The 23,770-nt window shown below is 37.9% G+C and overlaps 1 protein-coding gene across 2 annotated transcripts; it reads left to right on the top strand.

The window, feature by feature from the left end:
• The first annotated feature begins 472 nt into the window (after positions 1 to 472).
• Positions 473 to 22,908, top strand: agmo (alkylglycerol monooxygenase). Of its 2 annotated transcripts, none has more exons than XM_031576796.2 (13): positions 473 to 682; positions 3,964 to 4,094; positions 7,597 to 7,748; positions 8,295 to 8,398; positions 10,424 to 10,519; positions 11,593 to 11,659; positions 11,955 to 12,020; positions 12,751 to 12,830; positions 13,249 to 13,398; positions 17,054 to 17,170; positions 18,122 to 18,204; positions 18,756 to 18,861; positions 22,580 to 22,908. In XM_031576796.2, the coding sequence occupies exons 1-13, from the start codon at positions 563 to 565 to the stop codon at positions 22,658 to 22,660; spliced, it is 1,353 nt and encodes a 450-aa protein (XP_031432656.1). In that variant the 5' UTR covers positions 473 to 562; the 3' UTR covers positions 22,661 to 22,908. The 2 variants fall into 2 exon arrangements, with proteins under 2 accessions (XP_031432656.1, XP_031432657.1); XM_031576797.2 differs by lacking the exon at positions 473 to 682 and adding an exon at positions 2,169 to 2,712.
• Positions 22,909 to 23,770: the final 862 nt, after the last annotated feature.

Below are 23,770 nucleotides of genomic sequence, written 5' to 3'. Positions count from 1 at the left end.
ATCATGCCTTGCATTTGTTTACACAACACATTTTACATAAATGCATCTACATCCTCGACCATTGGTGAGGAAAAACCTTGGTCACATGCTCAGCTCAGATAAACAATGAACCAAGATGTATAGAATGCAAATAAATACGATGCCATACTGCATCATTATAGTTGGTCAAGAACATGTTTTATTTAATGCGCAATTGTCTATGCAACTTTAAATAACTCCACATTTGCTCACATTGTGAAGGTTTTGCCTCTAGTAGCCAGATCCTAAAACAATATGTATGAGTAGCACTGTAGTCTAGGCTACATAGTATGCTAACATGAAAAGAGGACGGGTTCAAGCAATTGTTTAAAAAAGACTCAGTGTTGTAATATGTGAACCTTATGCAACTTCAACTTGAACCGACTTACAGTTTGACGACACTTTATTGACTACCTATTGCCAAGGTCAAAAACACGCCCATTGGCCAAGAGTTCAAAAGTTAGTTATATCTGGTACAGTTATACATTTCAACAACAACAATTTGCAGAGGTATAAGCAGCCTAAAACAGGCTAGGCTTGAAGGATGGCGGAGATTAACAACTACGCACCCATGTTTCAAAACATTAGAACAATGTTTTACCTTCTGACACCAAACGAATCTTCTTTTTCTCACGAAGACGAAGTGCCCCAGTACGTTCAGCAGGTGAGTTCAATCCGACCATATTCTCGGTCCATACTATTAGGCTTTTCAAACGGTATTCGGTGGCTAAACGTAGCTTGATATGCCTATTTAGGGTGACCAGACGTCCTCTTTTGCCCGGACAGGGATTCCAAAATCGTGTGGGATTTTGCCTCGTCGGATATTTGTGTTGCTTTTCTCTGGATCTTTCACAAACTAGTTTTCTGGGAAGTGACTGACTGTCAGACTCGCTATGTAAACATACCCGTGATCAAAGATGAATTATATTACATTTAAAAGAGTACCTTATGCTATATATGCCCTCAAAATGGCAAACCTACCTCTGTCTGTCATTGGTTTGACGCTGGGGATCCCAGTGGGGGACATCCCAGTGCTGTTTGTAGCCCCCAGTTGACGTTTCTCTGGTATTAGGTACCGTGTACTTTGGTTTCGTTTAGTCATTATGGTTAGAGCCTGTGTCCTGTTCGTTCTCTTAGTTGTCTTGTTGTAGTTTTCCTGACTGTGACAGTGTTTACGTTTAGTTATTTGTACATTTAGACTTCCAAGTGGTTTCCCTTTAGTTAATTAGTATTCCCTGTTTTTTTGTGTGCCCGGTTCCCTGGCTGTGTTCATATTAAACTCTGTTTTCTTACACTCCCGTCTGAGCCTGACGTCCCGTGACAATAGTCAGTGTCATGAGTCAGAACTCAGAGAGGTCCTAATTCAACGACAATGGCAACCCCAGTGAAATGCTCATGACGGTGTTGTTGTTGTTTTCAGTGTTTCATGTTGAAATCTCCCAGCACTTTATCAGAGTTATTAACCACAGTGGGGACACGGTAGGGGTCTGTATAGTGTTCAAAGCACGGCTGGTTTTGTGGTTTTCCTCTCTGGGTGTACAAAACTTAGGCACTTAGGATTTAAACTTAAATTTAGATTTGGGGAAAATACCTATGCTTTGATGGTAAATTATTGTTACTCTATCTCTCCCTGCTGGAACAGTGCCATGTGGCTATAAGCATGTCTTGAAAGGGTTGGCTCATTATTTCTTGATTCGTTTGAAAATTATGTCAAGTTGATTATCAGTTAATTAACCAGTGCAGCTTTTGATGTTAGAGATTTCTAAAGACATTTCTTGGGTTTATTACCAAGTTAGGTGTCCTTGTATGTGCAATATACAATACAATACAATATTTTTGGCACTCTGAGATTCTTTTGAATGAAGGGTGCATTACAAATAAAATAAATTATTAAATAAATTATTATTATATATCCTGATTTCTGATTTTTTTTATTTGCTTCAGCTTCTATTTTTCATTATCAATGAGTTTAGTGAATTTGATTGAGATCAGCCGTTCACAAATATTGATTGCTGGAATGTGTCTGACCATTTTGTTGAGGGAGCCAATTATAAGGCACTATAAGACGTGAGCAAATGTGGCCAACTAAACACTAATACTAAAAGCGTATTGGATTAGAATTGCAGACTGTGCCTTTAAGCAGTCTTGAGATGTTGCAATGTTTTGGTTGCCTCTGTAACGGAGTTGAAAAATCCGTTTAACAATATAATGTATATATAATGAGTTTCGCCATAATTCAGTTGTAAATAATGTTGGTGTTTTGGAGCCACCTCTGGAGCTGTGGTGTACTGCAGGTCTGCAGTTTATATGTGTGTACTGTTGCCGTTACTAGACAGAAAAAGTTTGCCTGTCAACGGTAGGTCCACTGTACAAAATGACCCTGATGATTTATAAACTTACAGATTGATGAATGCAATAAATGTCGACAACTTTGACATATTACATGTAGTTTATTTGATTAGTATATATGTTGTTGTTTGTAAAGAAGTTTTACCAATGGGCAGAGAGTTTTATCATATTTGTATACCACGAGGTTCATCATGATACATACTGATTAGCTAGCTAGTTCGCTGGGAATTTCCCATTATCCACGTTCCGTAAGCTAGCTAACTACTGCCGTACTGAATGTATTTTGTCATTTGATTTTATTGGTGCAGATGCTGTGTACCAACTGTGATGTTTGTGCATGAACAGGTATGTTGCTGTTGCAATAGTGTGTTATATGTGTGAAATATGTGCATTGTTGTTTAAATTGGTTGTGCGCTGTTTTATTTGTGCGTGATTAATGTGTTGTTTAAATGGGACAGAAAAAGTTTGCCTGTCAACGATGCTGTGTACCAACTGTGATGTTTGTGCATGAACAGGAATAAAAGAATCAGTTGCAGTTGCAGTATTCGTCAGTCCTAAGTTTGACCACCGTCACACCTCCTATAGACTCTATAGTCACAAGACTCTCAAAATATGAGTGAAAATGCAAATATGTGTATTATAGCTCCTCTTGTGGCTGAAATGTGTCATTTCACTTGCATATGTCATTTCACAAATTTGGAATCGATGGTGAAGATTTAGTGCAGTTACTCCAGGTGTGTTGCAAAGTGGACAAACAGAATGTATTAACTCTGTCTCTCAGTACTTCCCTGCTCACAGCTCACAGAGGGCAACAACATCTTGCAACTTTGTATTAAACTGCAAATACAGATCAAAATGCGAGAAGGCAAAGAGGATGAATGACACGTGACAGTGCTATTTATCATACATGACTTGATCCATTCTAGGCGCAAAGGATGGATTCATAGGCTGTGCCACCTCTGGCAGTCAGGAGGCATCACATATACTTCTTAAACCATGCTATCTGCTTATCTTTAGTTGTAGTAGTCCTCAGAGTGTCAGTACTGTCTTCATAATGCGTGCAAACTCCTCTTTGTGGTACATTTGTTTCCTTGTACATCTGTTGGATGTTGGTGGTACAGTGGTTAGTGTCACTGCCTTCTAAATTGTCTACCGAGTTTGATTCCTGACCACTATAGAATGCCTGATCATGAATACACTGTGCCAAAATCTAAATATTTTCTGTCAATTTGAACAGTTTTGAGAGATTTACATTTTTCCCAGAATGAGGCTGCCACAGGAAGCATGGTAGTCTAACTTGGCATTACTTTAGGTTGCATAATGTATGTGATTATTTCTGTTGCATCATCCTATTCATCCTGTTAGTGACCCAATAATGCACTCGAAATCCCACGATCCTTTTGGGATATCCTTTAGGGTTTGTAAATGCCAGTGGGGGCAGGTGATATCTTAGACACTCAAAAAGCTTCTAAATGCTTTTTCAGGGTAAGCCTTACAAAATTTTAATATTAATAGCAACAGCACATAGGCTTTCTTAAACATGTGTATTGAACAACTTGATATTTAGCTTGTGACATCTATCTCTTCATCTTCCAGGCAACTCCATTTTTCATTAGCCTGGTGCTGCTTGAACTGCTGGTGGGCTGGCTGAGGACTGGAGGTCTGATCTTCAGCCTTAATGATGAAGTCACGTCCGTCTCGGCTGGCATGGTGTCACGTCTGCCACAGTATGGTTTCTTTTACTAATGTATAACCTCTGAAATGAAACTACATTCTACACTTACTGTGCCCTGCTGGGAGAGGTGTGTCCTGTCAGTGGCATACAGCAAGGCTTTTTGTGTGGTTATGCTATATAGCAAAGATAAAATATACCCACCAATGTAATCAGGAGAAAAAGCCCTTTTAAATGAGATAAAACACAATAAAGACAATGAAGTGCAACATGCATTCTTTTTAATAATAGCCTAAACAATTTACAAAAAACACACATCAAGATTTGTTCAAAATCCTTTTTTTTCACTAATGTCTCTTGTAGAAACAGACAATCCTAGAGTGACCTGATGATACATTTGATACATGATACATTTACTGATAGCTGTACAATTTGCGGTAGCAAGTTGCGGCCATTCAGCCATTCAATATTTTACCCCATAATACATCAACACAATGGTCATGTAGCAAAACAAAGTCGTTTTAACTATCACATGGCTAGACTCATTTTTCTTTTTTAAAAAACAATTATTACTACATATTTCACCCATATTCTCACTTACAGCCCAACCGCCAACGGATGTGGGGTACCATTCTTTAGAACCAGAATAGAAAAGACACTCACACGTGAAAAAATATATATATACAGAGCTCTGGAAAAAATTAAGAGACCACTCCAACTACATGTATTGCGGCCATTCCATTCCAGTGTCTGTTGACTTCCAATACAGGCACACCTGATTCTACTAAATGAGGTACTGATTAGGTGATCACCTGAACCAAATCTTATTTAATAAAGAAAAGTATAAAACCAGTGCTGTGACCATCACTATCCTCTTGCAATAGGACCAGCTGGATGGCAGAAACAGTGCTAGTAGTATTTCAAAAGTAATTGGAATAAAAAAAACTGTCTATTGACCATGCCAAAAGAGTTCAAAAGAGTTCAAAAGAAAGGTTTTGAGTGCGGAAAAGATGGGTTCAACTCTGGTTTTACTGGCAGAGGGATACAGTGAGCGTCAGGTTGCTTCCATCCTTAAGATTTCAAAGACGGCGTTTCATAAGAACACAGTCAAGCAGCAGACTTTAGGGACAACAAAGCTACAGACCGGCAGAGGACGAAACCGACTTTCCACTCACCGGGATGACCGCCAAACTCATTCGAATGTCACTCAACAACCATAGGATGACATCAAGTGACTGCCAAAAAGAATGGCAAACGGCAAAGCTAGAAAAATGCCCTTCATCAACGAGAAGCAAAGAAGAGGTTGAGGTTTGCAAAAGACCATAAGGGTTGGACTGGAGTAAGGTCATCTTCTCTGATGAGTCCAATTTTCAGCTTTGCCCAACACCTGGTCGTCAGACAGAGACCTGGAGAGGCCTACAAGCCACAGTGTCTGGCACCTACTGTGATATTTGGTGGAGGATCGGTGGTGATCTGGGGGTGCTTCATCAAGGCTGGAATCGGGCAGATTTGTCTTTGTGAAGGATGCATGAATCAAGCCAAGTACAAAGTTGTCCTGGGAGAAAACTTGCTTCCTTCTACTCTGACAATGTTCCCCAACTCTGAGGAGTGTTTTTTTTTCCAGCAGGGCAATGCTCCATGCCACAGCCAGGTCAGGGAAAGTGTGGATGAAGGACCGCCAGATCAGGACCCTGTCATGGCCAGCCCAATCTCCAGACCTGAATCCCATTGAAAACCTCTGGAATGTGATCAAGAGGAAGACGGATGGTCACAAGCCATCAAGCAAAGCCGAGCTGCTTGAATCTTTGCACCAGGAGTGGCATAAAGTCACCCAACGGCAATGTGAAAGACTGGTGGAGAGCATGCCAAGACACATGAAAGCTTTGATTGTAAATCAAGGTTATTCCACCAAATATTGATTTCTGAACTTCTCCTAAGTTAAAACATTATTAAGTATTGAAAACACTGCATCTTTTTTGTTATTTTGACCAGTTGTCATTTTCAGCAAATGTTCTAAATGACAATATTTTTATTTTAAATTTGGGAGAAAGTTTATAGAATAAAACAAAAATGTTCATTTTACTCAAACACATACCAATAAATAGTAAAACCAGAGAAACCATTTTTTTTCCAGAGCTGTATATATATATATTTACTCATGAATGTCTCAAACTAAAATATTGATTAAATAACCACGAACAACAACCTGTTAGGAACATATTTACAAACATGCCATCAGAACTAGAACAAAAATAAGATAACGATATATCTCAACGGGATAGAATAGCGGCATACGCGTGTTATTGGCTACGTTCGTGTTGTCATGTTAATAAATAGACTTAGCATATTGATTTTTTAACAGACTGGCCGCTAACCGGTGCAGGTACGCTAACATGTCTATGTTTGTGTAGGAGGGATACGACACAGTGTCAGAGAAGCATCTAAGCTTCCTACCGCACATGGGACCTGTCAGGGAAAGGCCAAACCAAACCCCAAACAAAGTAATTGTCATACAAGAATATGAATGTAAACTCACTTACTATTATTACTATTATAACTATTATTATAAGCAATAGTCTATTACTACTATTATTATTATTATTATAAGCAATAGTCTATTATTACTATTATTATAAGCAATAGTCCATTACTATTATTACTATTATTCTAAGCAATAGTCTATTACTACTATTATTATTATTATTATAAGCAATAGTCTATTACTACTATTATTCTAAGCAATAGTCTATTACTACTATTATTATAAGCAATAGTCTATTATTACTATTATTACTATTATTATAAGCAATAGTCTATTATTACTATTATTACTATTATTATAAGCAATAGTCTATATTTACTATTATTACTATTATTATAAGCAATAGTCTATATTTACTATTATTACTATTATTATAAGCAATAGTCTATATTTACTATTATTATTATTATTATAAGCAATAGTCCATTATTACTATTATTACTATTATTATAAGCAATAGTCTATTATTATTATTATTATTATAAGCAATCGTCTTGCTTACAGCACAGCTTCGCTGCTTGGCCCCCAATAAGAAAACGTCCATAGACTCAGGTTGCCATGGCAGCAAGACACCTGAGTAAGCCTTGCAGGTTTTGTGGCAATTTACTGACATTTAATGACATCAAAGCCTACTTGAAAATCTTTGACAGATGACAGATTAGATGCTAATCCTTGGTATAAAGCAGGAAGGATTGACTTTTATGCTTGCCTAAAAACTGGTAACCTACAAGCATTGTTGTCACATTTGAGTTTTTAAATACCATTTTGGTCACATGCTTGCTTCTGGGGATTTCTATAAAGTGCTTTGAGATTGTACTCTTTAATAGTAATGTTGTACAATAAAGACACAAATGTGCCATTTAAAAGTTTTAGGAGTCATTGAAATAGCATAAAGTTGAAAATGCAGTGGGTGTTTATGGTTTTTCTGTGGTAGTAATTTGTGGTAGTAAGGACATATGAAAGTTCACCAATTTATTGGCTCTACAATTATTTGTCTTTATTTTTTTTTTCATAGACTTTTTGTCCGAGGGTTGGAGCTCTCCTCTTATGTCTACTTCTGGGATAACTACCGCATAGTTGAGCTCCCCTGGGACTCGGCCTGGACATGGTGGCTGGCCTTCTTTGGCGTTGACTTCTGTTACTATTGGGTTCATCGCTGTGCTCATGGTAAGTCTAGTATGTATATGACTGATAATCGGCCCAGATGTTACCAGAACCAGTTTGTCTATAGGAGCAAAACTTTCAAAGTATGTCTCAACTGAATATCTAAGATGATTAAAGTGATAATGTAAGCAGTATTGTGTAGAAGAGCATGTCTGAAGAACATGTCTCACTCACTCACTCCCCCCTCCTATTTCACACTTTTGTATTTTGTGTCATTTTGCAATTTGTGTGGAGAGTTTTGAGTCTCAGAAACATTTGTAAGCAATCATAAAGATTGGAAGAACATGTGTCATTTCAATTAATACATTTCTGAAGAAGTGCTAATTGTTCTGTATTACAAACCCAAGATACCTGGTCCTGTCTACATTGAGTCCATGAACCAAGTACCCAAAAGAGGGTTGTCACTACCATTTTTCTCATGGGGAGAGATATTAACTTGGTCTTGTTCTGGCTCATGTGCTAATATGAACAATGTCATTTCCATTCATCAAAAGTTTTTGGGTTCTTATATACACCGACATGGTGCCTTTTTTTTGTTTACTTCTGCAGAACTCAACATCCTCTGGGCGGCACACCAAGTCCACCACAGCTCGGAGTACTATAACCTCTCCACTGCCTTGAGGCAGTCAGTCACACAGCAGTGTGCATCATGGGTAAGCTCACTTCCCTTCTGTTTGGGTCCCTGTACTGATGTCTAGTGGGAAATGTTGCTTAACATTAGTTTACATTAACCATGAATACTTTATGTATTTTGTATTATGTATCTAGATGGATAGATAGATAGATGGATACTTTATTAATCCCGAGGGAAATTTAGGTCATCCAGTAGCTTATACACTTATACACCTCACAGACATACAGTGCACTCCACAATTATTGGCACCCTTAGTGAATACGGGCAAAACAGGCTATGAATGTGTCTTTGCTGTTTATCCTCTTGGTCTTTCACTCAAAATATTCGCAAAATTCTTACCTTTTCATTGAAGTAAAGTTATTGAAAGAATTCTTTTTTTTTTTTTACATTAAATAAAATATTTTTCTCCAAAACATTAGTGCCACAATTATTGGCACCCCTAGAAAATCTTATAATTAAAATCTAACTGAAGTATATTACCAGTCAGGTTTTACATGTTTAAGTTCACCTGTTTGATTAGACACCATGACTTCTGTTTCACTCTGGTATAAATATGAGGTGACACAGGCCAAATACCCTTAGCCATTCGTCAAGATGGGAAAGACAAAAGAACACAGTGTCGAAGTGCGACAAAAAGTTGTTGAGCTGCAGAAATCCGGAAAAGGATATAAGAAAATATCCATTTCCACTGGCAAAAGAATCTCCAAGGATCACAGCTGGAGAATTGCAGAGGTAAATTGAGTCCTGGGGTCAGAAAGTCTCCAGAACTACCATCAGACACCACCTACATCACCACAAGTTGTTTTGGAGGGTTGCCAGAAAAAAGCCTCTGCTGTCGATCAACAACAAACTAAAGCGCCTACAGTTTGCCAAATGTAAGTCAGACTTTCAATGGGACCGAGTTATATGGTCATATGAGACCAAAATAAAACTTTTTGGCAACAAACATCAAAGGTGGATTTGGCATAGACAGAAAGATAGCCATACAGAAAAGCACCTCATACCCACTGTGAAGTATGGTGGCGGATCTTTGATGATGGGCCGTTTTTCTGCCAAAGGCCCTCAACATCTTGTTAGGATACATGGTATCATGGACTCCATCAAATACCAGCAGATATTAATTGAAAACCTAACAGCCCCCTCTAGGAAGCTTAAAATGGGCCGTGGTTGGACTTTCCAGCAGGACAATGATCCGAAGCACACCTCAAAATCAACACAAAAATTGTTCACAGACCGGAGAATAAAGGTTTTGCCATGGCCATTGGCCATCACAGTCCCCCGACCTAAACCCCATAGAAAAATCAAAAATCAAAAGTTACACAGCCTATGAATGCCATTTTGCATGATAGTAGTGACAAATGGATTCAGAGTGGCAAGTTAAGTGATACAAATGCCAGTGGCACATGTCAGATGTCTCTGCTGTGGACAGTCCTTTATTCCTATCCAAACTTAGTCTGAAGCAAACTTTTTTCTCTCTTTGCATAAACCATACATTCACCATGACTGTAACAGTGTGTAGGCAAGTTCTTCTATATTATTAAGTTGATTAAGTTAAGCCTATTGTCCTGGAGTATCATATGTAAGTTTCATACGCTGCACAAGCTATACAGCTGTAAGATTCACACAAGTAGGCCAACACAGTATTTGGCCACATTTTGCTCATATTTCCTAATGCGCCATTTAGCTCACTCAACAAATGGCCACCTACAACCAATCAAATGTCAGCAGTCAATAGGCCTATTTGCATTTTATGGCATGGTGTCATTTTTAAGTTGCATTTACTCAGTAGCATTTCACAAGAACATCTTTCAAACAAAATGTACCACTGATATCTTTTAGAGTTGTGAATGAGTAAGCTTTACCAGCTCTTTAGATGATCACATACACGAAGACAGGAAGTGTTTCTCTCTTCTCAAGTGAGTGTACATAGTGTATTGAACCACTCACCTTATGATTGAAGATAACTGTGTCTCAATGTTTCTCTCCTTATGCCAAACACTTGACTTCATTTAACACTGAATTTTGCTTATATTTCCATCATCAGGTTTTTTATCTTCCCATGGCGTTGGCCATTCCCCCATCTGTGTTTGCTGTTCATGTACAGTTCAACCTCCTCTACCAGTTCTGGATCCACACAGAGGTGAGAAAGACAGAGACAGACAAACAAATAGACAGCCAGCTTTATTGATTAGAAAAGGGAAATCTTAGTGTTTCAGTAGGAAATCACATAAATCACAAGACACACATAAATTACAAAACAAAAACCACACAAAATGACATAAGCAACATATGCTAAATAAAAATACTCAGAATGCTGTCTACTCACAATTTTGTTTTCCAAATGTAGTACATAGCACTTAAATACAGAAACCATCTGAAGCAGAAGACCCAGTCCTATAATGTGATGTGATTTGTATATGTTAATTGTAATCCAAAAAACAGTCTTTCAAAATCTCTTCAAAATGTATCTGTTAAGAAATGTGGAAATGTCAATCAACTGATTTTCAGCATATTTCTCAACTGGATTGAGAAAAAATGTGTGTATGAAATTGGTTTTGGTTATTTATTTAAAAATCAGTAGGTAAATCATTAGCATAAAGGTTATGATCCATTTAGTGATAGTGGGGTAAAGTGATTAATAATGTTGTCAGTACACAGTACACCTGTCTAAACCCATTCTCTTCATCTTGACATAATAGGATCCTATCCTATCCTATCCGATCCGATCCGATCCTATCCTATCCGATCCTATAAAAACACATGGGTTACAGATACAATGACAAATGTAACTTGTCTATAAAAATACTGATTTTTATAAGCAAATAATACACGTAGTAAAAATAAAACTACTTATAATGGAAATAATGTGAGTATACAGTGCTGATGAAAGAAACGTGTTTTACACTACTGTTGTTATTACACTGTATGTACTTTTAATGTACGTTTAATCTATGAAGCAATTTAAAGACTCGAAATGAACAGCATGTATGCACAATCACTCAAATAAATGCCAACCCTCTCCAACAGCACCGTAGATGGGAGAAATGTTTTTGTAACAGGGACATGTCTGACAACAAAATCATACTGTAACTATTATTATGGAGAACAAAAAAAGATATAAACATATTTTCATCAGATTAACCATTGCAATGGTGAATTGCAGATTAAGAAAAAGATTGCATTCCACGGTCATAGCATATATTTTTTCTCCAGTTGGTGCGAGATCTTGGCATCCTTGAGTTGGTATTAAACACCCCCAGTCACCACCGAGTACATCATGGTATGTCTAACATAGGCATCATGTTGCAAGCATGTTATGTAATATTCTGCAGAAATACAGGAAATTCTGTTAAAACCAAATTAATGAAAATAAAACGGATGTAAATGTACTCTACTCCTACTACTTCATAACCTTTAGATTATAAAACTTGATGTGAGAGAGCTTAATACGTACAATATTAATGTCTACATTCATCTACATTAGAGTTTACCTCCAACAACTGCCTTTTTCAGTAATTGTAATTGAGTAACTGAGATTTAGTTTTTTTTTTTTTTTTTTTTTTAATCATTTGCAGGACGAAATCCTTATTGTATTGACAAAAATTATGGTGGAGTCCTTATCATTTGGGACAGAATATTTGGTAAATACACATTTATATTATTCTGCTGTATTGAAACTCACACTGTCAGTATGTATGTATGTGTATATTATATATATATATATATATATATATATATATATAAAAAAAAATGAACTGGCCTGCACAGTGATCAGATTTGCACCCTATTTAGGCCTTCTAGGCTGTAATTACCATCATAACTGCACTTGCAAGTGTAGTGTGTAGGATCTAGTGGCATCTACTGGTGAGGTTGCAGATTGCAACCAACTGAATACCCCTCTAATTCCAAGCATGTAGGAGAACCCTTCAAGTGCCATAAAAAGGTGAAAGGCCGTCTCTAGAGCAAGTCTTTTGGTTTCTCCCTTCTGGGCTACTGGAGAAACATGGCGCAGCAACATGACGGAGTCCGTGGAAGAGGACCCGCCCATTCTAAGCTAATGAAAGCACAACTATTCGTAGTTATACACCAATAAATAATGATTATGAATATTATATTCATAGTTATACACCAATAAATAATGATTATGAATATTATATTCGTAGTTATACACCAATAAATAATGATTATGAATATTATATTTTGGTCTGCCAATAGATCCCCCTAAATCCTACACAGTGTATCTTTAAATGTACTTATAGTAGTATCATTTCTGCTGATATACATGTGTGTGTATGTGTCTGTATGTATGCATGAATGTATGGATGTAGAATTCACAGGTAGTCTCTTAATAGCTCTGTTAAATCTTATTAGGAACATTTGCTCAAGAGAATGATCCGGTCGTCTATGGACTTGTCCATCCTGTACGTTCATTTGATATCCTGTTAGTCCAAGTAAGTGGATACTGTCTAAACTGTGATGTTGTGTGTACTCAGTCCTGTCGCTGTTAATGCAGTGGCTCAAACCGAACCCTATACAGTTTTTACTCACCTTACTGCAGGAGCACGGAAGGGAGGGGGCTCATTTCATTAGCTTTTATTAACAATCACAGACACTGCTATTAGATAAACTCATGAATTATTAAGGTTTTGAAGTTCAAATGATTTCATGTATACTTTCAAAAAGGCATGATCAAAGTGTTTACACACCTTTGGAAAAATGCCATCACATATGATCTGTATCTGAATGTACTCCATAGTACCGTGCTGATAACTGTCATTTATAACTGCCATTTGTTCTCATGAGACCCGAGGAAGCTTAGAGTTTGCGTTAACACAATTATGTCTGCACTGTATTTTTTCTTTCTTTAAGTTTCACTACTATCGGTACCTATGGCGGAGATTCTGGAGAGCTCAAGGCATCAAATATAAACTTTCTGTCATATTCAATGGACCAAGTTGGAAACCCGGACTGCCAAGATTGGGAAATCATCTTGAGGTGCCCAAGGTTACTGTGGCCTCTGTAAGTACAGTACTTGAGTAAATGTACCAATTTACTTTCAACCACCGTTCGCAATATATTCATTAGGTACAATATATAGTTTTAACAAGAGATCAAGTTTAATTGAATGTAAAACACCCAGATAAACTAAATAACATTGCAAGATAAATATTAACGGACTGCATGGCAGAGAGCTAGCCGGTATGAAGGGGCAAAAGGACAGGATTGCCTTTCTGCCGACTAGGGATATACTGTACCATAATCCAAATCTGCTATTTGGGAAACCACAAATAATACAGATATTTATTGTACTCGAAGTTGCTCGTTATTATTCAGAAAAAACTTTGTGATTGACATGTCTGTGTGTCAGCCATTATGTTTCTCCTAATCGATGTGTGTCATTATAGAAGCACAGGATAAAAATGTCCATTTCTTTTTGCAACATAGTACTAAGATTTAGCTAACAAGTTGTTTCATTTCCTCAGTGATCACTGTATTCTGAAGTTGCATCCACCAAGGCAGTGTGGTACTGACATGAAGTGTTAAATGGCATTTTTCTTCATGAAAAAGTCTGAACTCATTTGCAGTATATTGTGGTCCATTGACACTCATGATTCAGGTAGGCTGTTTCTGGAGAAGATACTCCTCAAAACAGAAATAGTCTGAGGTGGTGGACTTCACTGGGATGACCTTGGAACACTTTGAGTGGCCATCCACAGTAATTGGAAACATGTCATTCATGAATGGCCCAGAAAAGTCAATATGCACTCTTGGTCATGGAGCAGATGGTCCCCCCCCCTCCCACAGGTGTAAGGGTGCCTGGGGGGTGCATTTTGAATGTTGTGGCATCTTGAACAGGAGTTGGTTTAGATCTTTCATCTCTCTTGTCTTTCCCTGGCGACCACACGTAGCTACAGGCCAGACTCTCCATCTTGACCGTACCCAGGTGACTCATGTGTAGGTTATTTTGCATTTTGAAGCATACATTCTACTTACAGGTTGCAGTTGGGGTTGTGATGTCAATAATGTTAGAACTGCCCCACTCTTCAGTATCAATCGCTGAGCAAAGCCTATACTCAATGTTGTCCCAGGTTTGAGAAACTGTCCAGAGTGAAAGGTGCAGAGTACACTAACAACTTTGAATTAATGTTGTTTTCGAAATCCTGTATAAAGATACCTCCGAGCCCAGAGAAGTCAACGGCAACAACAAATTCCTCCAGATTCCTTGAATCTTTTAATTATGTTATGCACCGTGGAGGGTAAAATATCCAAATCCCTTCCTATCTTTCTTTGAGAAACACTGTTTTTAAACATTTCAATTATTTGCTCACGCATTTGTTGGCAAACTGGCGATCCTCTGCCCATCTTTGCTCATAAAGGACTAGGCCTTTCCTGGATGCTGCTTTTGTACCAAATCATGATTACAATGACCTGTTGACATCACTTGTTTCAAATCACATCATTATATAATTATTCCACCTCATTACTAAACCTAAATTGCTCCTGTCCAAACTTTTTTTGGAATGTGTCGCAGGCCTGAATGGCAGGAATGGATGTATATTTACAAATCAAATAAAGTTAACCAGACAAAACATAAAATATCTTGTGTTCATACTGTCTGCAATGAAATACAAGTCAAGGTACATATATAAATCACTGCTTTTTATTTTCATTTAATTTTCCATACCGTCTAATCTTTTTCTGATTTGGGCTTGTATATGAAAAACCCCTAAATCTAACACGGATGAACTTCTGAGGCTGTGCAGATCCATATCGCCTGGGATACAGAGGGGCAAGGTGTATGTTCAGATTGGGGGCATGCACGGAACTCTCCGTATTTGATTAACTATTAACTAGCACAGTATTCGCATATTAAGTATGTTAAGGTCAATTCAGTTTTCCATTCTATGGCACCTTTAACACTCTACTGCTCTTGAAACTTAGAGGGAACTAGAAAACGAGATCCACACATCAAACTTCCTTGGCCTACAGGCCATTGGTCACGTCTCACTGAAAACTCCGGGAACCCGGTAACCTGGTAACTTTGCTGAGGATCTGAAGATGTTCATCATTCTTGTCTGTCACAATAATGTCAAACACTGTTTTCCTGGTATATGCTGAAGAACCTAATCCCTTGCTTTTAATCTAATGGCTGGAGCCGATGCAAAACCAAGACGGTCGTACTGGTAGAGTCCCTTATGAGTTTTGATGGTTAGGAACTTCCCGCTTGACTCTTCAACGTCCATTTGGAGATTGGCCTGTGACAAGTCAATCTTTGAAAACGTTTCCCCTCCTGCCAGATATGAGAAAATGTAATCTATTCATGCAGGGAGCACTACACAATATGCAGCACTCTGAAATAAAGTTAACTCGTGGAATAACATTACTTTTTCCAGAGCGTGAGAGAAAAAAAAGTATCAATGTGCATGGCAAATTACCCACCAGAGATCAACCTTAATTTACCGTTATGAAAGACTGAGTGGGAATGACATTTTGGTATCTATTCTGTATTGTTTTGTATCTGATTCATATGTGAAAGGGGCTAAGGAAACGCTCACATCAAGGAGGAGGCGCTATGTGCGGGAGATAGTGACACAAAAGCCAGGTGTGGCAGCAGGATTTCTTTCAAACCCCTGCAACCAATATATCAAAATGAAGCTTAGAACCTGTAGTTTTTAGCCGTGTATGTTTGAGAAATATATGTAATATTAATTTCCACTTTAAAAAAAAGAACAAAAACAGTCTATGTATATATAAAAAACATTTTACCTTTTCATTAATTATCATTGACACATTGACTAGATGACAGATGATAATCGTTTCAACTTCAATGTTAGCTTGAAGTTAGCTATTGAGGGAATATCTCTAAGCAACCGAACTAGTTAGCTTCTGAGTTATGTCTTCTAATAATAAATTAGACATTTACCTGACAACGGAATTGACAAACATGCACATTATATTACATTTATATGACAACACAGGCCCTTTCTTTGATAAAACTAAGCTTTGTGTAAATAAGCTAGGTCGTACTGTTTAGTCAGCTATGATATTTACTTGGAGTTTGCTAATAGCTAATGCTACCTATACTAGCTAGCCTACTTGTTTCGAATATCGACAACACAAAGTAAGCCCAAATTGTTAGCTGGCCCACTTTCAAGTTAAGATTCAATAGTTAAAGGTGTATCAAATCGCACTTAATTGTTTTAAATTTTGGGGCTGGTGAAATTATTGTATCATTTAAGCCAGCATGTAAGTCTTCACTTCACTTAATCAACTGTCTCACTTTCTTCATGTTGAGTCGGCTCTAAAGCCAGATTGGAAGTCTGCTTCGATTTTGTTTTTATGTGGAAAGGAAGTAAGTTGCTTAGCTATTATTTTTTATGTATGTATGTATGTATTATGTATAAGTATTTTTTACAAGAAAGGGAGCTTATATATGGGTCTATAGTAGCCAGACTATCAGGATCAAGGTTAGGTTTTTTTAGAGATGGTTTGATCACTGCCATTTTGAATGTAAATCCTTAAAAACATGCTGCAGATGCATGTTTTGCATATTGCATGCTTCAGCTTTTTTCTGAATGTAAAGAGAGGAGAGGGGCACCACACAAAACTCAAATCCACATGGGGCTGAATAAGAAACGTTTTATGGGAACATTTATTTTTCTGTACCATCCAGGTGGGTAAGAAGGGAGCGCTGTACAACCCCGAGTGGCCACTTCCTCTGAAACTATACGTGTTCATACACTTTCTGCTGGTTCTCAAGGCCTTCGATGATGTGCTTGCAGCGAAGATGGTATGTATCACAACAACAATGATAATTATAGTTCATTTAATTTAGGCCATACAGACAATAACAGTATACAATCAGTACAAAACAGAGTAAAATAAAGTCAATAATAGGAATACAAATGTAAATGTAGCTAAAATGAAATACAATTAGATATTTTAAAGATTGCTTTTAGAATGTCTGCATTTATTATTGCAAATCAATTAAGAACACAAAATATATTTGTGATGAAGTCTGTCAAAAAACCCTGGCAGGTAGGGTCATCATTAAGTGGCCGTCTGTAAGGTCTGGATATCGTAGTACTGGTTTTGAGCCGATTTAGGGGTGTATCAGCCGAGTCTAAGTGTTTTTTACACTTCAATCACATTCAACTTAGTGCACTGCTGCATGTTAAACCCTGAAACTTAGATTATTAGGTGCCACTTAGTCTGCATATGTACAGGAGCATGTTTAGACCAGAGGTGATAAGCTTCTACCGACCTTGTGCAAAACTGCCATCCTTGCAATATAGGGAGCCTCGGACGTCAGAGATCCACCACGTGGTTATCCCTGCTGAAAACTAAACTTCTGTCTATAAAAACCTTGTGCGATGTGTTTATCAGGGCTTCACTTTCAGCCTTGTGCTGGGAGTGAGCCCGATTGCAATTGTTGTTGTTCGTCTAATAAATATACTTATATGCAGCTCCGGAGTCCTGAGGTAACAAGGGTGAATTTTGACCTAACATAATGCACACCTCTCAATGCCATAGAATTGTTACCATGTGAACTGGTCGAATGTGTACTGTCTTTAGTGAAATAATGAATGAAATAATTTACTATTTATGTGGCTTTCATTTCTCTGACCACCTATGGGAAAATCATAGCAGTGCATTGACAGCGGATAAATATGAAAGGACTTACAAGGCAGTAGCTCTTATGCATTTTCCACCCTTTACTATTTTTCTCTTTGTCATGTAGATACTGAATCAGTGGACAGTGATTTTGATGACTGGGTACATTTTGTTCACTCTGACATCACTCGGATACATCATAGACCAAAGGTAACTTTTTACCCATTATCACTTTGACCTCCCCTCCCCCTCCTCATAACATCTATTCACTTCTTAGGCGACAAATCTACATATGCACCAATCACTTTCATTTGACAATTATTTTTGGCAAAGGCACCACATAACAGAAAAAGAGACAGAAAAGGTATGGTTTGACAATTTGGGAAAATGATTGCATGTTTCTCAGAGCACTTCTCAGCGAATAGGCAAGCTGATCATTTACACATACATCAGTGAGAGGTAATAATAATAATAATAATAATAATAATAATACAAATAATAATAATCTTTATTTGTATAGCACTTTTCATATAAAACAATGCAGCTCAAAGTGCTTAACAGCAAAGAAATTACGTGCACAAAGAAATAACATGCACAGTGATCCACATACAAATAGACATCAAATAAACATAAAACATAAAAACATTTATTTAATTATTTGAGATCTAACCCTTGGGTTGCATGACAGTGAAAGAGCTTTTATGAACCTGTGGCAGTAAAAAAGATCAAATGTTCAATGTTTTTATGGACTTTCATTACAGGTCCAATTCATACCAAATTGAGACTCTGCGCTGTGCAGTACTTATGATATTGCAAATGCAGGGATTCACAAAGCCAGTTGCAGCAACTTTAAATGTCTTCATTGAGGTAAGATGAATATTTCTTACGTATGTACACAGATATTTATTTACATGTAAATTCCTTACTTCCATGAAGTCAACGGTATGGGATTTTTACGATTATTGCAATCAAAGATATTGTAATTGCACTTATTTATTTCATGACAATACCCATTTTATATGATCAACAACACGTTTGTATACATACTACATACATGTAGAAACCCAAATAACTCCAAGCTTTCCTCAAACGACTTACTATTGCACCTATTATTACAACTGTGGTTTTGATTAAATTAAATTTTAATTTGATTTATTTACATAGCGCCATGAAAAATGTCCAAAGCACTTTACTGAACACAAGGGCTATCCCTACAGTGGTTTGCAAAAGTCTTTAACCCCCCTGAAAGTCATCATCATTTTATGAATTACAAAATATACACCGTTTTCCCTATCAGTATTTTTATTGTGAACATTTATGGTATTTTTTTAAAGGCAGAATTCAATTAAATTCTATTTTTATTTATAAGGTGCCACTAATGATTGAAATAGTCTTTAGGTGCTTTACAGAGCCCAGAGCCTAAAACGTCCTTGAACGAGCAGAAGAGAATAAGGATGGATTTATACATGCATCAGTGGATAAAACATACTATTAGCACAAATATGGCATATGTACATGATACATACATGATTCCATGAAACATAAAAGAAGGTATATACATGATACAGAATTAATAGTGGATACAAATGGAGAGAGCCAGTATTCAAAGTTTTGATTGTAGAACAGTTTAGTGGGTTTCCAGTGTCCTCATAAGGTTTCCATTATAGGAATAACATAGCAATGAAGCAGAAAACTGTGTCAGCGATGGCATTTGTTTATATTACGGGTAACTAGGCTGGCATACAGTCTGTGGCAGCATCCCACAGTGGAGGGTAGTGTAGCGTCGGAGGGGAAGAAAAGAGACAGAGCTAAGGATACAGTGCCCTCCGCAATTATTGGCACCCCTAGTGAATATGAGCAAAACAGGCTATAAAGAAATATGTCTTTGCTGTTTATCCTCTTGGTCTTTCACTCAAAATATTCACAAAAATCTTACCTTTTCATTGAAGTAAAACTATTGAAAGAAAAAAAAACTGTTGACATTAAATAAATATTTTTCCCCAAAACATGTGTGCCACAATTATTGGCACCCCTTAATTTAATGTTTTGTGCAGCCTCCCTTTGCCAAGATAACAGCTCTGAGTCTTCTCCTATAATGCGTGATGAGGTTGGTGAACACATGGCACAGGATCTGAGACCATTCCTACATGCAGTATCTCTCCAGATCCTTCAGATTCTGAGGTCAACGTTTGTAGACTCGGCTTCAGCTCATCCCACAGATTTTCTATGGGGTTTAGGTCGGGGGACTGTGATGGCCATGGCAAAACCTTTATTCTGCGGTCGGTGAACCATTTTTGTGTTGATTTTGAGGTGTGCTTCGGATCATTGACATGCTGGAAGGTCCAACCACAGCCCATTTTACGCTTACTGGAGGGGGCTGTTAGGTTTTCATTTAATATCTGCTGGTATTTGATGGAGTCCATGATACCATGTATCCTAACAAGATGTCCAGGGCCTTTGGAAGAAAAACAACCCCACAACATCAAAGATCCGCCACCATACTTCACATTGGGTATGGGGGTCTTTTCTGTATGGCTATGTTTCTGTCTACGCCAAAACCACCTTTGATGTTTGTTGCCAAAAAGCTTTATTTTGCTCTCATCTGACCATATAACTCGGCCCCATTGAAAGTCTGACTTACATTTGGCAAACTGTAGGCGCTTTAGTTTGTAGTTGATTGACAGCAGAGGCTTTTTTCTGGCAACCCTCCAAAACAACTTGTGGTGATGTAGGTGGCGTCTGATGGTAGTTTTGTAGACTTTCTGACCCCAAGACTCAACTCACCTCTACAATTCTCCAGCTGTGATCCTTGGAGATTCTTTTTCCAGTCGAACCATCCTCCTCACGGTGCGTGGGGTCAATGTACACACACGTCCGCTTCCAGGCTGATTCTTAACATCTCCTGTCGCTTTAAACTTCTTAATTATTTCCATGATAGTGGAAATGGGTATTTTCAACTCTTTAGAGATTTTCTTGTGTCAATTTCTTGATTTGTGCAGCTCCACAACTTTCTGTCGCACATCGTCACTGTGTTCTTGGGTCTTTCCCATAGTGATGAATGACTAATGGAATTTGGCCTGTGTCACCTCATATTTGTACGCCAGTGGAACAGGAAGTCATGTTTGACCTCTTAAGAGTTCCTTATCAAACAGGTGAACTTAAAAATGTAAAACATGACTGGAAATATACTTCAGTTAGATTTTAATTATAAGATTTTTCTAGGGGTGCCAATAATTGTGGCACACATGTTTTGGGGAAAAATATTTATTTAATGTCAACAGTTTTTTTTTCTTTCAATAATTTTACTTCAATGAAAAGGTACGATTTTTGTGAATATTTTGAGTGAAAGACCAAGAGGATAAACACCAAAGACATATTTTTTTATAGCCTGTTTTGCTCATATTCACTAGGGGTGCCAATAATTGCGGAGGGCACTGTACGTTTACATGGAGCCTGGATTGCCTGAATCAGGAAACATTTTTGGATCCGCTACCTTTTTTTATCGCGTTCACACAGAGCCGTGTTAAGAGACATCTGCGTTCACACAGAAACGCTGGAGCAGAGCGGAGTGGTTGAATCCGCTGTAAAGACGTCATGGAACATGCGCATAAAGTGACAGAAGACAGAAATCAAGATCCAACTACTGAAATCTACCACCTGAAATCACTGTTACCACAGCACTCAAACAGGACTAGTTAGAAGCGCGCACTTCGCCATAACCCTTGTTTGTGTTAAGTTACCGTTTTAAAACTTCCGTCTATTATAAAAATCTTTTCACGTCAGATTTGCTCATATAGGCTATTGCTGACACTTAAAAAAACTGTTTTGAACAATGGTCTGATGCAAATAGATTAAACAGTGATAGATTAAAGTATGGCTTGTTAATGTCGTCCCTTTCCTAACCAGCTTCTTAACAAATTCGGTTTAGTTTATGTTGCTGTTATGAAGCGACGCAGCGGGGTTCACTTGGGGCAATTACGTCATCGGGCTAGAAAGTGTGCGGAACGGGCGTCTACACAAACACGGATCCGCTGGCGGGTTCGAATCTTCCCACTCTGGAGACTGGATTCAAAAGGTTGTGGATTCAATGACCCAATCCGCCGGGATCATATAAATGAGAGGCCGATCCGACAACATATCTTTCTGGATTTTAGGCAATCCAGGCTCCGTGGAAACGGCCCCTAGGTTGCCAATAGATTGAGTTATTTGTCTTCAGACATTACATATAAATGTAACATAGACCAGACTGAAGCTTGGCTAAGGATCAGAGGTAGCTAGGACGTAGGGTGTCGTAGACCCGGTATTCCCCACTATGGGTTATTCAACTGAATGAATGTGGAAAGTAGCGTACCTACGGCGTACAAAAATAATGCACTTTATTTCCTGATGTCTTTTAGTGGCAGGTAGAGATTTAAATAGATGTATATCGAGACAATTCTATCATTGATGGCAATCTGTTGTATTAATGTATTGAATTACATTTCATTAATCATCTGTATAAAACATTAACATGTGAGTATTGCAGATACACTTGCTATTTCATCATTACCATGATTATTGATGGCTACCATGTGTGTGTGTCCAGGTCTTCATCTCCCTATCCTTGCTGTACTGGGTCATGCAGTTTATAACTCAGCTGATGGGTGGAAAGAGGAAACAAAACTGAGAGAATAACATGCTTGGGAAAAAACAATGAAGAAATAGGACTGGGCTGAAACATTGTCTTCACTCTATTACTTTCACTGGGTCCACCCCTATCCATATCCATATCCAGCACATGTACTGTTATAGCTCTTTTTCTGGCATAACTATTTTTCTTTTTTTCACTGACGACAGATAGCTCCTGTTCCTGTTCATTTATGTTCACAGTCACGCTTTGTGCAGATAAACAATAAAGATTTTGATTGAATGGTATTGTGCCAATTGTGTCTGTCATGACTATGGCTAATAACCGTAAAGAGTATATGTTTTTTTTTTTTCAGCTTATGCAGCTCTGTGGATCACTTGTACACATGTCTGTGCAACATTATTTTTGTGACAAAACACTGATAATGTAATCTTTTTAGGTTAATATGATGAAGTTTCTTGGAGATACCTTAATGAGGCATACCTGACAGCACTTGTCTTCATCATTTCAACCTTCAGCATTACCAGAGAAACATCATGGGTTAGCATGAATACAGTAAATTAACATTAATACAACATTAATACATTTACAATATAATGCTACAACATAGCAAATTCAACTCAGCACAGATTGCCTTGCAGATTCACTTTGAGTCAACATCATTTTGTGCAGAGAGTACCAATATTTTAGAAAACATACTAAATTTAGCCACTCTAACTAGCAGAAACTAAAACTAATTTTGTATGACTTTTCATGCAAGTTCAAGTTCAAGCTCAAGTGCGTTATTTGACACACACGAACATGTAGTGAAATGTAAAAAAAGGTCTACGCTCCACACTGTGCAAAAAGAAATAAGGAAAGAGTGCTGAATTTAAAAACTTAGTAACTCATTTTGAGATCAAGTGTCTCACTGCCTGTGGGTAAAAACTCCTCGTAAGTCTCTCAGTCCTTGAATTGAGACTGCGGAGGCGTCTACCCGACGGCGACAGGGTGAAGAGGCTGGCATTGGGGTGTGAGTCATCCCTCATGATATTTTTTGCCCTCGACTCCACCCTCTTGTGGTAAATATCATGCGTGGTGGGTAGGGACGCTCTCATAGTCCGCTGGGCTGAGCACACCACCCTCTGTAGGTTGGCCTGGTCTTGGGCG

Source organism: Clupea harengus, chromosome 11, assembly GCF_900700415.2.
Source record: "Clupea harengus chromosome 11, Ch_v2.0.2, whole genome shotgun sequence".
In the NCBI taxonomy this organism is placed as follows: Eukaryota; Metazoa; Chordata; class Actinopteri; order Clupeiformes; family Clupeidae; genus Clupea; species Clupea harengus.
This window is presented reverse-complemented; position numbering and strand designations above follow the sequence as displayed.